The sequence below is a fragment of the Mchenga conophoros genome, linkage group LG15, assembly GCF_057382185.1.
Source record: "Mchenga conophoros isolate Kocher_MC1m ecotype Shallow Benthic linkage group LG15, M_conophoros_male_GT1.1, whole genome shotgun sequence".
Lineage (NCBI taxonomy): Eukaryota > Metazoa > Chordata > Actinopteri > Cichliformes > Cichlidae > Mchenga > Mchenga conophoros.
Window position 1 is genome coordinate 3797798 of NC_140540.1, and position 16210 is coordinate 3814007.

Consider the following 16210-nt stretch of genomic DNA (forward strand, 5'->3'; position numbering starts at 1 on the left):
GCTGTGGTTGTCTCTGCTATACACATACATAAACACAGCAAAATGGGAAAAACCTATTTTACTCACTTACCTGCATGAATGCATCCTCCAAGGCCTGTGAGCCCACGCCTGGTTTACTTCTGCCACCTTGGAAGTGTCTGCGGCACACAAAGAGGTCGTGTGGCAGTCATGCAAAACAGATTTAAATTACAGAATAATTTATTTTAGCTGATTTTCATTCACAGTGGGAATGAAGGAGAAGCTGCAGAGCCCGGGGTAAGTGGAAGAAACAGAAAACAGATTACATGAAATCCAACTTACTCAGCCGAATGAATCAAGCCAAATTATTTTACTCTTCTGTGACATGTTTTTGAAATATGGCGGTTGCTCTTTGAGCGTGACCTAACAGTGACACTTAAGGGGGAAAAGGACCTGAAAGACAGTCCAGTTTAATTAAGGAGTGTTTTTTAGATCCTGCAACTTGTATTTGTCCTCCCTTCACTGTATCAGCCAGAGAGAATTTGGTCTGTCTCCTATATATATTACATCACTCGCTGAGCATGAGCCATTTCCCATAAACCTCTGTGGTCCCCAGGGTTTCCCACCCATGAGATCAGGGAAACGGGCAGGGTGATTAGGAAGAACCAAGACTGCCTTTTACCAGTAGTGAGTTCAGTTTTTATCTTGCCTGTTTCTGTTCAGCCATCCAACAGGTTCCTGTGAGAGCCAACCATGCAGCACATCATTTGTTTTGCAACCGTTTCATGCTCATTTAGTCATGGAGTCTCCATCTCTGTGTGCCGGATTAATCTGTTTAGACTGTCTCTTCCCTTTCTCTCTCCGTATCGCTGCCTCTCTCGCTTCCCCTCAGGGCGGAAAGCTGTGAGGCTGTAAGGTCCTTCTCTTCCCACAACTGCTCACAATCACCCCTGTGACTGTTCGCCTGTCAATCACTTCATCACATCAGACCCACACTGAGCAGATCGAGCCTGCTGGCATACAAACACATATAATACACAAAAAAAAAGAGACGGGGTTTACGGGGGGAGTGGAGAGATGAAGGGGGTCCTGTCAGCACCTGCTGCGCCTCACCGGAAAATGTGCACAGATGCACACACATATACACACACCACAGAGCACAACTCTGTGAAGGTACCTCTTTAATATTGGTCGTATTTACTCAGCCTCCCTCTACGTTGCCTCCAACCATGCTGACCTACAGTGTCAGCAGGGGCTACTCTGCTGAGAACCACGCTGCAAAGCACATACATGCAGAAATGACACAGAGGCGCACAGAAGCATGTATGTGCAACGAGAAACAGGAAGGTCAAACAGCTTGAAATACACACAAACATCTAAGGCACCCTAAAATCAGGTACTCTCTATGAGCTGCGCAATCACACCGAAATATAGACTTTACTATTTCTCAGATTGCTTCTTATGAATGCTCAACCTCCCAATTAATTTCATCTGTTTCTGTCCAAACCACACACACACACACACACACACACAGATGAAACGCACACACACAAACATACACACCGAGTCCATTAGGCTCATGTGTTGGGCCCAAACCACGGCCCAGAGTGCTCTTTCATGGCTCCATCATTACATCAATAAGTCTTCACATTAATCTCAGCACAGCACACAGGCTATTACCAGACCAGCCCTGCACCACAGAGGCTCGCTCCGAAGCAGACACAGGCAAAATAGTAGACAAATATATTCTGGATACTTGAAAAACACACTAAGGCGTGCTCGGTTAGTCTCGGTTTGCCGAGGGATGTGTCCACTTCTGAAGCTGCTTAAACAGCAGAGGGTGAATTACGTATGCCTTAAGCAGTTCAAATGCATGAAACCGTATCTAGATATATTCATCTCCGTCTGCTGTGAAAAGACCTCAAAAAGACTTAAAGAGTTGTGTTTTTTTTAATGTAAATGCTGATTTAATACACAGCCCAAAATTATTTTTGAGGAGCTGGTTTCAATAGCGGCTAATAAGAAGCTTTCGCCAGAGCCTTTTCGAATCTGCGTAACATAAGATCATGCCCTTTTAATAAAGCTCTTGAGAGTAGTGTGGGAAAAAAAGCATGGTAACTCTTGAGAGATTACCTTACATTGCTTATTATTAAATCAGTCTTTGGTCTGCAGTAAAGAGCACCTGTAAGAAAAAGCGGTTGCTTAATAATCAGTGGGATGAGCTGCTGAGGCAGCTAAGGCGAGGCAGCCGTCACAAACACATCATCAATCGCATTTAAAATGAAAAGAAAATGACTCAAGACATTCAGAGAAAGAAAGAATGAACGAAAGGGTAGAAGGAGAAAACATGGAAGAAAGAAGCCGAGTGGGCTTGAGAGGAGGCCACTTCTGTCTGGACAGGAAAGGGGGTTTTTTAACCCCTGACCCAGGTCCACTTTTCGTCTGTGTGTGTGTGTGTGTGTGTGTGTGTGCGTGTTTCTCCCCTTAGAACAGGTTCTTTCTGACACTGGTACAGGGACAGATGGTGCTTGTTGTCATGGCAGTCCACGCAGGTGCGTATGCGTGGGGTTTCCTGTCCCAAGGTTCAGGAAGGCAGTGTGGAGGGGTGTTTATTATTCGCAGTGCCAACGGGTAGCAGATTCCAGTCGTTCCCAAGAGTCAGGAGGAACGATAGAGGATAGAGGGAAAGGAAAAAAGTGTGTGTGTGTTGGGGGGGGGGGGATAAAGAAGAAAGTCAAGGAGAGAGTGGTAAGCTGTAAAACTCTGGAAGAGCGTCCACTTTTATCGCTCTGGATCTGTTCTTGGATGAGAAAAGCTGTGAAGTATGTTTTTCACTCGTCTCTCATTCTCTGCCATAATAAAAGAATAAAAGAATATTGCCTCAGAAACCTCCACTGTTCCAGGAATGGCGGCCTCAGCGCCGATGACCTCAGATATTGTTCCGCTGTATTCTTTTATTCTCTTTCAACGTTTTGGGCCGCAAATGCGAGACGGGAGAACGAAGGGGGGGGAGGCGTGGTGGGAGCGGAGAAGCTGGGGCCAAGGGTCACTGCTGCAGAGTCTCCCCTGAAGGCAAGTCCGCTACAAACGGGGTAATAATAAACGTTTGTCGTTTTGAGTTTCCAAACCCCACCGCCCCATTACTCTGTCACGTTAGTCTGCAGGCTTCGACTCCTTTACCAAACACACTCGCCTAGACCCATCGAATTCACAAACTTACTGTGAACGCAATCTTAAACGCATGTTCTACAAACTGTAAATCAATAGTTAGGGTTCTGGTTAAGTCACTGGACAAATATGTTGTAATCGTTGTCCTCTGAAAAATCTAACATTACTAATGCCGCTTTTTTTTGTTGTTGCAAGGATCAATTCAAAAATACTAAAAATCTGAAGTTACAAGAGCAAATTTTTTTTTTTAAATGACAATCATATCTACTAAAAACTCCCAAACCTACTAAAAAATAATAAGAAACCTATTTTCTTTTGTAAGAGTTAACCCCAAGCTCAATAAAAATTAAAAATGAAGCATGAAATTAAATAACCCTAACTGATTTGTCCCAACACACGTAGAAACACATCGGCATTTAAGAAATATGTCAGTGCTGTCCGTCTGATCCCAGGCTTTGCTGTTTGACTTGTTTGTTTTAGTGTTTACTCAGGAATGTCAGACATCCGAGGACACAGCTGAGAGGAAGGTCAAAACCGCAAACCTCCAAAGGCTCAACAAACATTATTAAATTCTAATTTGTTATAAAATGTTTGCGGAAAGTGGCGCAGTAAAACTATTAACGATTTCACTGGTTTATGCACTGTGGGAGCGTGTTCCCTTTAAATCCAAACTACACAAGCCTGATGATTAAATCGGGCAGGTTTGTATATCGTGCCAGATCTCGAGCATACAGTGCATCATGTAAAGAAACATCACCGCAAGAACTGAGTGCCATCAAAACATAAAACAAATTCGTAACCGAGGAAGCAAAAATTTAAAGGTATAAAAGAACCTAGCAAGAAAAGTCACAGGGTGCAAAGTTTGAGCGGACAAAGGCTAAAAACCATCTCCTCAGAGCACATGACCTAAGATGATTTCACTGATCGTAACTTTTTTCTTTGGATTCATTTTTCTCAGTAGAAGCGTATGAGTCAATACCCTGTTTGAACGCAAACATTAATGACACATTCACTGAGCTTTAGAAACAAAAAGTTGATAATTAGAAAAAAGCTCCCGAGGAGCAGAGCTCTGGTTATTTGAGTGCATCATTTAGCAAGAATTCTGAGATCAGGCTTTCCACTTTTATCTGTAAAAAAACCCAAAAAAAACTAGCCTGATCTATAGTGTGGAAGAGAGGGGAGGAACAGGGGATCATAGTGCTGAAAGGGCTGTTAAGTCAGATAGATCTTTTGGAACCCTAACAGACATAATTACTCTAATAATGACGGACTATACAATAGCCAATATCGCTGCAGCCTGCATGAGGGGAACATGTGTTGCTGCTATGTGTCCATTTGTGTGTACGCTGTGTACTCATTAGCGAAAAGCCTCAGTGCAGACTAGCTCCAGTTACAGTAGTAAACGCTGCCTTTGAACTTTTAATGGAGCCCTGAAACCCAACTAGGCCTTAAAAACACACAGATCTGCAGCAGAAGACAAAATGCAGAGAAAAAGGGAGAAATGGTAACAATAAATAAATTCACATAAAATGCAAGCAATGTATGAACTAAGACAGCGAGCTAAAAACCTGCCGTAAGATTTAGATCCACAACACCGTAATAACATCCAGGCACAAATGCTATGGTTTGGTCAATGTTAACAAAGCAGCTGTTAATTAGCCAACTAATGAAGCACAGCTGTTCACCTGCTGATGGACACATATTGTAGCTTCATACTGGTATATCAGGTATCTTAAAATTCTCATTTACGCACATCATTATCATCATTAGGGCCCCTGCTCTGTGCGGCACCTGTACCTGTGCCTGCATGCAGTAATTAAATCGCCAACCGGTGTGTGTGTGTGTGTGTGTGTGTGTGTGTGTGTGTGTGTGTGTGTGTGTAAGTCAGTGGGTATTTATCAGGGTGGGTGTTTGTGCTGCACAATCTCCTGGTATGCATTGCAATAAACAGATGTTGAGTCTTTATGAGGTCTTTACAACAGGTTCAGTGTGTGTGTGTGTGTGTGTGTGTGTGTGTGTGTGTGTGTGTGTGTGAGAGAGAAAGCCTACATGGGCCTAACATGGAAACCTCTCATCAGTGAGCCAAAAAAAGACAGACCACAAACGGAAATAAGCAGGAAATGTAAATGTTAAGAGAAATACTGCTCATTAAAACATGAGCAATTTAAACCATTGTGGGAAAACCGTCTACGTTAGCAAACAATAACGACAGCAATGCCACCTCTGCTAATTGTTTTATATGTCGATTTGTCAGAGAAAAACTGGATGTCACTACAAAATATGAATTTTAACTGCCTCAGTCTTCCCAGTGGGTAAGCATGCAGATTGCGTTATCAGCATTAAACAATAAATTACACGTGTGCTTTCCCTGCTATCGCGTCTCCAAATCTCTACTGAAGGCTCGCTCAGCGATGAGAGTGGGGAAGGCTTGTGAACAGAACTGTTTATTTGACTATGAGCTGTTTACAGAGATGGACGCTGTGGGGCTGAGTGACAGCATGAGAAAATACCTCTGATAATATACTGACATGCAGAGAACTCGGCAGTGAACCTGACTCCTTGCTCAGCTCTCAGGACCTATGGGCATCCCTCCATAGCTAATCGGAAAAAAAAATTTTAATCACGTTCCTAATTCTATTAACTCTTAAAATACCACGATCTTGACTTATCCCAGCAGGAAAAGGCCAGGTGTTTAAATAATATTAGCCGAGGCTTTGCAAGTGTAATGGCTATGAATTTGTTTTCTAACACCTCTGCCGGGTCAAAAATATCTGCTGAGAATAGGCCTATCTAACATTATCTAATATTTGCTTTTATTATTAGATACTGCAAATACTGCAACACACAGGCCTAGAGATCGGTCAGTGAACATCTGGCAACCACTGGGGGAAAATGTATATTCCACAACTGGTGGGCAAGTGGTTGCAGGAGTTGCTGGATGTCTGTGAAATCAGCTGCTCAAGTCCAATTCACACAAGCCTAGAGACAAGTCAGTGACCCCCTGGCAACCACTGGTCGCTAGGGAAAAGTGCGTACTCCACATCCGCTTGGCGAGCAGCTGCTGGAGATTCCTGGCAGTCAGTAGCATAAAACCAGTCACAAAGAGCTGAACGGTGCTGCACTAAAAACCTCTTAGTTGACTTCTACAGTTGCCAGTAGTTTCTTCCTTGATCTCTCGGCCTGTGTGACTGAGGCCTTATGCAGATGTTTGGAAAGGTAAAGAACCACCTACTGCTTTTCAGGTTTGACTGAAGGATTTATAGAATATTGTCAGTACTAAATAGTTCCATAAAAGCAACTCGTTTGCATTTTACATTGTTAGATGAGTGCTAGAGAAACAAATTCATCTTCTAGATCTTCGTGGTCGTATGTAAGTCTTATAGCATCGTACTAAAAATATCATATTACATGAGACCACTTTGTTTTCTGAGAATGAAAATGTTCCACATGGAAATGTTTACTTACTCACACTCTTGGACAAGCACGTGTAGCTAAGACTTCACCATCCTTTTTGCCGCTTGTTTTTCTCTCTGCCCTTCCTGTCGCACAACAACGTAGAGATGATGATTTAGAAATGTTTCAATCCCAGTTATAATGACAGTGAAACATTGAAACAAGTCCATCTCATTTTAACAGTTGGGCCTGCGGGTACAGAGTACCTCCTGCTGACAAAACAATGATCACCACCTGAACCTATTGTTAAACAGAGCTGAATACTGCTGCTTTTATAACCAATAAAAGTGTTCATCGGAAGAGTCTGGAAACGTAAACATTGAAAAATCTCCATTTATTGTGTTTTCTCATTCTATCAGCATCTGTTTTTAACAGGGAGAGAGATTTGTGCAGGGAAATAAAAAGTGAAACTTTACTTTTTTTTTCTCCCCACTTTCACAATAAAGTTCTAGACAGATGACAGCTGTGGACACACAGAGTGCAAGCTGCATGTTTTATCGCCTTCACCCATAAATAAAAAACGCAGAGTGGAAGAAATACAGTCAAAATATATGATTTATGGCAACGGGCACAGAAGGGAGTCTGGAGATTTCTTGGACAATATGAAAATAAAACTGCAATAAAACTGCACGGGCCTTGATTGTGGTCTATGGAGAGACATGGAGGGACTCCAGCACAGCTAACTTTATTACTTCATCTAAGAGAGAGCAAGAGAAAAGGAGGCACACATCAACAGATTCAGACACTATTACAGTCAAATCCTTTACCCAAAGTGGCCACAGTCTCCATCCAAGGACCCCAGCCCCTTTTTCACCCAGCAAAAAAGGGCACAGTAGAGGACAAAACCTTCCCAATTGAGTTTACCCAGCTCTGTATTTACATAAACCTTTTACAACTTAACTTCATGGCAGGCATCATCAAGTCTTAAACTGATGGTAGTTGTATAAACATTGTGGGGAAAGAAGAATTAATGTTTTAAATAGTAAAACGGACTGCTGTTTATGTAAGTGGTTGGTAACCTTATGGTGATTGCCAACTTAACAAATAATTTACCACCATTTTCATTTCCCACAACATCACAGCACCCAGCTCTGCTGCTCTAAGCATTTAAATTCACTTTGAGGGAGCCATCTTTCTCATCTGGGAGGCGGAGAGGTGAAAGGGAGACGGGAAAGCGTGCATTTTTTAGGCGATTAGAGCAACAGATAACTGGGCGCTAGGCGAAAACAGCCTGATAGTCTGCAGGCCACTGAAAGAAAATGCTCCAGACTTCCATGGAGATTTAGCAGTAAGAATCTTCTCCTTTTCCCTCTTCTCTGAAAATAGGCTATTATATGGTGTTGCATCTTTCTTGGCTGGAGCTTCGCAAAAGATGTAGGGTTTCAGAGAGCATACTGGGGGACCGGTGAAACTGGAGACAATATCAACAAATATGGCCTTGTATTTTTAGGTTGTGATTATAAAGCTCATTTCACAGTTTAATACTCCGGGGAAGCCAAACAAACATGGTTGTATAAAGAAACCAGCATCCAGTATTGGATCAAATCTCTACTGCTCCCAAATGTCCTGGACATACAAAAAGATATGCACATGCAGTATATATACTTAGCACCGGGCCTATGAAGTTCAGTGACAGATTTAAATACCACACACTGACGTACAACAGGTTCTCTTTTAGCAGAGGAGTGATTCCTGTTATTTACCTAATGCATGCTATTCTGAGGAAAACGAAGACACATAATTAATTACAGATAAACTAGATCAACAGTGAATTTTTTAATGACTAATTTTCTTTTCATATTTATACTTTTATTTGGTTTATTAAAAAGTCCTTTCACATATCATGAAATACTCCTTTGAAAAAATATAAATAAATACGAGAAAAATAAGTGTTGTACATACCCAGTTCCTTATTTAATACTGCCAGAAAACAATTATTAATACTTTTTTTACTCTTTTTATTGGCCTCTTCATTCATCTAATAGAAGCAATTCAGTTTGAAATGATAGTTTTACATCAGCAAAAAAAAAACAAAAAAAAAAAACTAGGATGCTATTTCTTTAACCCTTGTATGGTGTTCGGGTCTGTGAGACCCGTGTTCAGTTTTTTTCAAAAGAAAAATTAAACAATTAATTATTTTTTCACGTGTAAATGTGTTGTGTCTTTCCACTCACTCCACTTGATTATAACTGATTTATTTATAACATTTTATATAAAAGAAAAACGAGAAGCACATTAATTCATAAATGTGATCTAACAAAGGTAAAGGGAAAAAATTAACCATGTTTGCTGTTCATATGTCTTGTAATTGGGATGAAGTAAACATCTGTTGAGTAATTTAACATAAAATTGTTTGATAGTGTTAATTTGGAAAGCCAAAACTCTAGCGGGTCCACCAGACCCATGAACACTGGCTGAGTAACAAAAATACGAACACCACACAAGGGTTAAAACAAAATTTTTTTTTTTTTTTTAGATCGGAAAACCGTGTATAGTGCGTTAAAAAAGCATGACCATTTGATGCATTTTTTTCTGTCTGATTATCGGTACTCTGCTGGCCCCTGCTGACCAAACAGAACAGAACATTTCCATTACTGATACCTTCAGTTAAAAAAACAAAAATGTGGAAGCGGCATAGCAGATATCATGTAAAATAGGCTGTCAAGTAATAAACTGTACTTTATTAGGCTATGATACACCTAAAGGAAAACTTCGCATGCCCTCTAATTTGTTTAAATTCATCTTGTTGTATATACTCCTCTTGTCTGGCACATCTGGTGTGGAGCATGCACAGTTTTGTTATATATGTACAAGATCAATAAAAGGCTATTTTATTTTATCCCAATCTATTTAACATTTACCTTAGTTGGTTAATATTTTATTGACTAATTATTTAATTTTGCTTTTCAAAACTGTTACAAATAGCTAAAACACACATAAGAACATGAATTTTGTGAGGAAAATGACTGTCAGCCTACCCGCTGCAGTTTTTGTAAAGTTTTTTTGTGCTTTGACCAATGGCAGCTAGTAGCTTAGAATTAAAGTTAAAAAAAATTAAGTATTAAGACATTGAAATAGATTAAATTAATATTTTTTAAAAAGCCTTAAATTACTTAAGATGTTGTATCCAGAATTGGAGAGCATTTGTTTCACTAATAGCAGTGCTCTTTTCAAACAAGCTAATTGGCTAACTTTTTGTCTTATCAGCTAGCAGTGCTAAACCAAGGTGTAAACACAATAATATTAGAGCAGTGCAATTCAAATGTTTTTATTTAAAAATAAAAATAAGACTGTGCCACAAAGCAAAATTGAGCTATTTATGGTTTGCAGTTTTTTTTTTTCCTGCAGATATATCAAGAGGCCTGATTTATCCGCTAGCTTAATTAGAAGAACAAACAAAAGTGTGTTAACAAGAACTGAAAGCATATCATTGCAGGTTTAAATAAATTAGCACTTTATTGTTATTAAAGGAGATAGTGTTTCTTACCATGGCCTGGCCATCTACATATGGAGTGTAAATGTAGGTGTAATTGTAGTGTTGAGTTTGGCCAAAAGTTTCCGTTACCACTGTAAATTACTGCTGCCTTATACATACGGAGCTTGATTGTTGATTTTTATCCATTGTCGACATCAATGCATTCTCAAGCCTTTTATTTATAGGTTTAACAATCCCACCTAGATGCCAAACACCTGAAGCTAATACTAAGTTTAAAACAAAATCCAACTCTTCAGCCTCAAACAGCTCTTTGAAGGGCTAACAACAACAAAAACAATAATAATAATAATTTATTATTATTATTATTATTATTATTATTATAAAAGTGCAAATGATCGAATGCAATGCAGGTAACTATACTTACCTTTAACCTGTGTAGTTTAAGCCACCTAATAACTAAATTAGGTGGCTTAATAACTACATCTGCCCCTGGTAGGGAAGCCTTTTATTTCCCTGACATGTGCATTTGACATCATCTTACATTCTTTTTAATCCGTTGACAACTACCTTCTCTCCATGTACAAATGGGCTGGATTAAGCTCTCGCCGCACTAGAACAGGTAGCCTACAAATCCCAAAGACCATTGCGGCTATTGCGGGAAGCACAACGGCTGTCGTTTGTGCTTAACCCTCCATCATGGAAAGTCAGAGTCGCGTCTTCGCGGCGATAGTACCGGCCGGGCGGGAGCTCTCCGGTAACGAAAAAGAGCAGGGGCTGGAAGTAAGAGCGGTTAGTCGGCAGAGTCCCGGTAAGTGTCTACGGGAGGTCCAGGTGACAGGGACAGCGGAGGTTCGCTGCCAGGCGGACCGAGCATCGGTGCGGGTCAGCGTGGGCAACAGCAAGGAGTCCGTCAGCGAAGCAACCCACAGCGTTTCACGGCGACTTGGATACATTTTACAGGCTCTCAGGTGAGAAAAGAAGTTGGAGCGAAGCAGGAGCAAACTGTAAAGTTAGCTAGCTACTGTTAGCATTATGCTATTACCGGTTAAAGAGGCAGCAGCGAGAGAAGTGCGTCCGCAGATACAGCCAACTCGTTTAGGATTACCAGCAATGGAAGAAGCGATGAAAAGTTTATTACTGGTATATTTAAAAACGAGAATACAACTAGAAGAGTTTCATTTCGAATTTTAAAATAACCCCTTAAGAGGATGAGAAATAACCGTACTTATTTGTGTATTTATTGGTCCTACTGCTGTTACAGCTGCATGCAGGGGCGGAACCTGAGGGTGGCCATCACAGACTAAACCCCTGCTACCCTCCATCCTTGTATATTTGAAGTCAGTGATTTTGGCAAACTAACTTGGATTTCAGTGCTTGTAAAAACGTAAACTGCACAATTACTTCAAATTTGCAGAAGTGGCACATTAAATATGCTTGCAAAGCAATTGGTGTCCAGTAAAGCAGTGTTTTAAGTTGATACAGTTTTGTTTTGTTTATCTTTCTTTTAAGGGACAGTAGCTAATTTTTCAAAGTACACAGTAATTTTTGTGACCATGTGTTTATTTTTAATCCATTCTGCTTAGACAACATGACATCAGAGAAGAAGACACTTCAGTAAGGAGGTTTCTCCACCGAGACGCAGACATGTATCGGATGGATGCAGAGGTCGAGTATTTGGACAAACACCGATGAACGTGCAGCACAGACGTGTTGAGCAGCATGTGACCGTGCTGTAATATATCTTATAGGTCATAGTGACTTTCTCAGACTTTGAGAAGATGGAGCGAATATGTAGCATCCTGCTGGAAAAGCTAGACAAGAGCGTTTTTGTGGGGACACCAGAGTTCTACCACAGTGCTGAATGCCTGAGTCAAATGAGGTATGAAAAAAACAAAACAATCGTACCTCTTTATTATTTTCATTAAATGGTGTGACCGTAACTAGCCCGTGTGTGCTGCAGGCTGCGTGCGTGTGTGTCTGCAGTCGAGAATGCTCAGCTGAAGGCCAGCAAAGTCAGTCAGCTCCTGGGACAAAGTCTGGGACCCCCTTTGCTGGTTAGAGAGGACGAAACCAAAGAGTGGAGGAACAACGAGGACAACGGTGGTGGGGGGCAGGGGTCTGCAGCCCCTTCTCACTTTCCCAGCTTACCTGCAGTCACTGCTTCCTCGCAGGTGTCCGTCTCCTTCAGCCTCAGAGACACGAGCAGGAAAATGAGATGAGAGATATAATGCTTAAAAAAAAAAGTAGTTTTAATTCAGCCAACACTTTCTTGAAATAAAAAAATAATTTTATTTTGACTTTAAAAGCAATTTAAAGAATCTCAGTCTGTCAACGTTGTTTTTTTACATATTTGGTAGACACTTTAAATTATTTTGTATTTGTAAACTTCAGAGAAATAAATGTAGTAATTCAGAAGCGTAATTACATTTCTTCATCTTTGATCATTTATCTTCAGCTCCGTTAAAGAAAGGGTTCGATGGTCACTCTTAACTCCTATTTTTACTTGAGCGGGTCGATGACTCTTAAAGACGGCATTTTGTGTCCACTCGTTGGACTCCAGTAGACAAACAAAAAGAAGAACCAGGCTGAAGAAAACCACAGAAGCCAAAGGATGAAACTGTCTGTTGGCTAAGGCTTTCATACTCCAGAGTCAAAAGTCCTCGCCCTCATCATCCTCCTCGTCTTCGGGGAAGAGCTCTCTGAGCCAGGGCTGCATAACAAAGCGTTTCCCATTAAAGTGCGTGAAGTAGTTCTCCAGGGTGGGAATGTCCGGCTGGAAACATCCAACAGTAAGCCCAAGACCTATTTTAATATATATGATTGTATGCGCTGTGATTTTCAGGACTTACCCTCATCCCTGTGATGCGCTCCAGCTGTGTCTGGGGCAAGTATGCAACTATGACAGAGGAGGGTCCAGGTCCTCCAAAGATCACCTTGTAATGAGGTGTCTTTTCTGCTCTTGTGTCCTATATGAACACACGCTTCCGTTACTAACACTTAAATGATATATTACCAATAAATGATCAGAGGAAGTGAAGGAGGCTACTGACATCAGAGCCGGAGTACATTCTGTCAACCCATTCTGGAGGAGCTCGCAGTTCTGGGTCCCAGCTCACCACTACTCCAACCATGTGGCCTTTTGTCTCCAACACCACCTCTCCGACCCGCAGAAACACATACGGGGGACGAGGGCTGCGCGCCGTCTTGGATGCTGATGTGACAAAGACAGAGAAGAGATTACAGAACTGACATGACATGCATGAATAAGATCTGTTTTTAATGAAAAACCACGATCAGATTTCCTTCTGTGTCTTTCTAGAAAGCTCTGCTCTTGCCAGGCAATAAAACTAAAATCCCATGATAATTTCTAATATGACCTCGGTAGGTTTTCTGAGTGCACAGGCTGTGATCAGCTAAACTGCTGCTCTTTGTGGATTTACACAAGTGAATTCATCAAGATGTCAGCAGATGTTTCACAGCTATCCTGGCCGATATACATTCCCTACACTGTTTATAGTATCTTTGCATTAGACAGTTGGTATAAAGTTGGAATTCAGTGAATGAATCTAAGCATCATAGTCTTAAATGCAAATTCTCTGCTACACTTCATTCTTTTTTTCTCTCCTTGCAAATACAGAAGCTGGACCCATAGATAGCAACACATCGTGAGACAAACTGCACACAAACAGTTTGTGTGTTTGCTGATGTTTGTTGAGCTGATAGAAACGTTGAATTTGAAATTGCCTGCCACTTAAAAAAAACATCACTCCCATTCATGCTTCCTCCCATCTGTAGAGCTGTCTAGATGCTGAAGTACCACAAACACAACATACGGATACAAGCACACTCCGACTTTAAATCCTGAGCATAAATGCTATAAACGATACTGTTGAACCAAATGTAAGGAATAAAAAGTACGGATTTTTGGAAGTAAAAGTTGTCAGAAAAACAAATACTAATAAGGTGATTGCCAAAGTGCTTAGCTAAAAACCTGTTATATCCCAACATGGTGTGGAGTGATTCTTAGGGCAAAAGAAACGACAGGCCTTAAAAAAATACCTACAGCAATCCAAAGTCAAGAAACGGAGGAAAATGCTGCAAAAACCTGACACTGGGCCTGAGAGCTGCATCTTCAGCTGATCCATCGAATGCCATGGTTTGGGGCTGCATTTCATACAGTGATGTTGGGGATCTTGTCTTACTAATGGACTTACAAACAGAGCAATGTACCATCATCATCATTATATTTTGATCCACCATAGAGTAGCATCTGGAAAATGTGTGACTGGCAACAGCTTTAATTCATCAGAATGACCCCAAACACACAGCCAATGCAGTAAAAGCACACCGGGATAGAAAAACCGTGGAACACCATCAGTCATGGATCGGCCTCCCCAGAGCCTGAACCTCAACATTACTGTGGGATCATCTTGACAGAGAATAGAACAAAAGGGCAGCCAACATCCAAAGAAGAGCTTTGAATGTCCTTCAAGAAGCCTGGAGAACTATTCCTGAAGACTACTTAAAGAAATAACAAGAAAGCTTGGCTAAAAGAGTTCAGGCTGTGTGTTGAAGAATAAAATATTGATTTTCAAGCTTTTTAGGATCATACAAACTCTTGTCCTCATATACTGTATTTCCATGTGTGTTTCACTGCATCTATTTCCTATTTTCCTTGCAAAATATAAAGATATCAGGGATGGTTCAAGACTTTTGCACATTACTATAAATGTAGTGCTTTTCAAAGTGCAATAGTTCAGGAGGACATGTAAAATTAGAATTAAACATCCATTAGTTTTTGGTAATTAATTGCACTCGATGGGGAAGGTGAAATTTCACATTAACCTATGAGAATGAGGATATGGACAGACTGTATCACATGTGGCTGGTTAAAAATGCTTCAGTATAGCAGAGCTATAGACACAAACCTCCAAAGAATCCCAGGTCATTGTCAAAAAGCATGGTCTCCACGGGAGGTGGCCCTTGTCCCACTTGATCTTCCTGTCCCAATCCAACCAGAGACCTTCAGGAAACAAACACATCACCAGTCTCTAAATACAACTCATGTGTTTCCATAAAAACACCAGAAATCACTTTTGAGGTGTGTGGGATTTGAATATGAAACAAGATTATGCAAATAACTGTAGCCTCAGATCCCGAGTGAGCGAGCGATGATTCAGGTTAAATTCAGTCCTCATTTGAATGCCATTCATCTCAAACACTCACATGGCTTTGGACATCTGCTGGCTTGTCCAGTCTGACCATGCAGTGACATTCATGTATGATTTTCTCCATTCTCTCCATATTCGAAGCAATCTGAAACCAAAAATGTTCTTTTTATTAGTAAAACAGAAAGAAAACGGCCACAACAGTCCTTAGTCTGGTAAGGCCCACTTTATCTAATAGTTCACATAAAAGGTTATCCTGGGTCATTCACATCCAGCCAACTTAAGGCGTTTTTCCCCTTTTTGCAAACTTCGATGCGGTAAATAAAAGCTGGTTTTTGGCACACTGATCTCACCGCGTGGTCGCATGGTAGCGCTGCGCCGCCGAGGAGCCGCTCCACCTGGAGATGAAGTACTGCGCGGGCACGGCGGAGAGCAGCAGCGCGATCTGCAGCACCGCAGAGGCCCTGAGCACAGGCATGACCGCACAGCTGGCACCTGCCCGGAAACCAAAAGTACATGCACGAAAGTGAGCGCCAAAATTAACCTAGGCGATAGTTCTATATTTATTTTAGTTAACATATATATATGAGGTTTAAGTTTGTTGAGCGTAGGCAACTATCAGCTCAAACATATGTTTATGGCGGCTGTTAGATTTATATAAAGTTGTGGCAGGTAAAACTTTAAAGGACACGTGACCCCGCAGGTAGGTCAAACCAGGTAACCGCGAAAGCTCTTTACTAATTCTAATTGTGACACTTACCTCTTGTTAAGCTCTAAAGTCTTCCCTCTGATTGCGTGTCGAACATTGCGTTTGAGTGAGTCTGCTGCGCGTGGAAACCAGAACACAGCGGCGCGGTTTCACTTCTGTTTTATTTACATAAACCACACTCCGGCCCATGTCGCCTCCAGCCACCTGTGTATTTACATTTTTGGAAAAATTGCCAAACAGGTATTCTAACCAATAGCCGCAGCCCACGGAGTACCCAAGGACCTTTAGCGGCTCGCCACGTCAGGAAGAGCCGGAGGT

The 16210-nt window shown here is 41.2% G+C and overlaps 2 protein-coding genes across 2 annotated transcripts; one reads left to right on the forward strand and one right to left on the reverse strand.

The window, feature by feature from the left end:
- Nucleotides 1-10588: 10588 nt before the first annotated feature.
- On the forward strand, nucleotides 10589-12436 carry irak1bp1 (interleukin-1 receptor-associated kinase 1 binding protein 1). Its single transcript, XM_085247583.1, has 4 exons — nucleotides 10589-10983; nucleotides 11599-11680; nucleotides 11764-11894; nucleotides 11976-12436. Exons 1-4 carry the CDS (start codon nucleotides 10712-10714, stop codon nucleotides 12232-12234), a joined length of 744 nt encoding a protein of 247 aa, XP_085103709.1. The 5' UTR covers nucleotides 10589-10711; the 3' UTR covers nucleotides 12235-12436.
- Nucleotides 12281-16166, reverse strand: LOC146557518 (uncharacterized). The gene is made up of 7 exons (XM_085247584.1): nucleotides 15944-16166; nucleotides 15537-15678; nucleotides 15242-15331; nucleotides 14944-15038; nucleotides 13066-13226; nucleotides 12865-12981; nucleotides 12281-12788 (listed from the first exon to the last, which is right to left on the reverse strand). Exons 2-7 carry the CDS (start codon nucleotides 15659-15661, stop codon nucleotides 12666-12668), a joined length of 711 nt encoding a protein of 236 aa, XP_085103710.1. The 5' UTR covers nucleotides 15662-15678; nucleotides 15944-16166; the 3' UTR covers nucleotides 12281-12665.
- Nucleotides 16167-16210: the final 44 nt, after the last annotated feature.

What these genes read in the sequence shown, in the direction of transcription:
- LOC146557518 (XM_085247584.1), bottom strand. Translation starts at nt 15,661, where the DNA reads ATGCCTGTGCTCAGGGCCTCTGCGGTGCTGCAGATCGCGCTGCTGCTC. An exon ending in GAATGTACTCCGGCTCTGAT is followed by an intron (nt 12,982 to 13,065) that starts GTCAGTAGCCTC and finishes GTGTTCATATAG; the next exon opens with GACACAAGAGCAGAAAAGAC. An exon ending in AGCGCATCACAGGGATGAGG is followed by an intron (nt 12,789 to 12,864) that starts GTAAGTCCTGAA and finishes GGATGTTTCCAG; the next exon opens with CCGGACATTCCCACCCTGGA.
- irak1bp1 (XM_085247583.1), top strand. Translation starts at nt 10,712, where the DNA reads ATGGAAAGTCAGAGTCGCGTCTTCGCGGCGATAGTACCGGCCGGGCGG. An exon ending in TGTATCGGATGGATGCAGAG is followed by an intron (nt 11,681 to 11,763) that starts GTCGAGTATTTG and finishes TATATCTTATAG; the next exon opens with GTCATAGTGACTTTCTCAGA. An exon ending in GAATGCCTGAGTCAAATGAG is followed by an intron (nt 11,895 to 11,975) that starts GTATGAAAAAAA and finishes TGTGTGCTGCAG; the next exon opens with GCTGCGTGCGTGTGTGTCTG.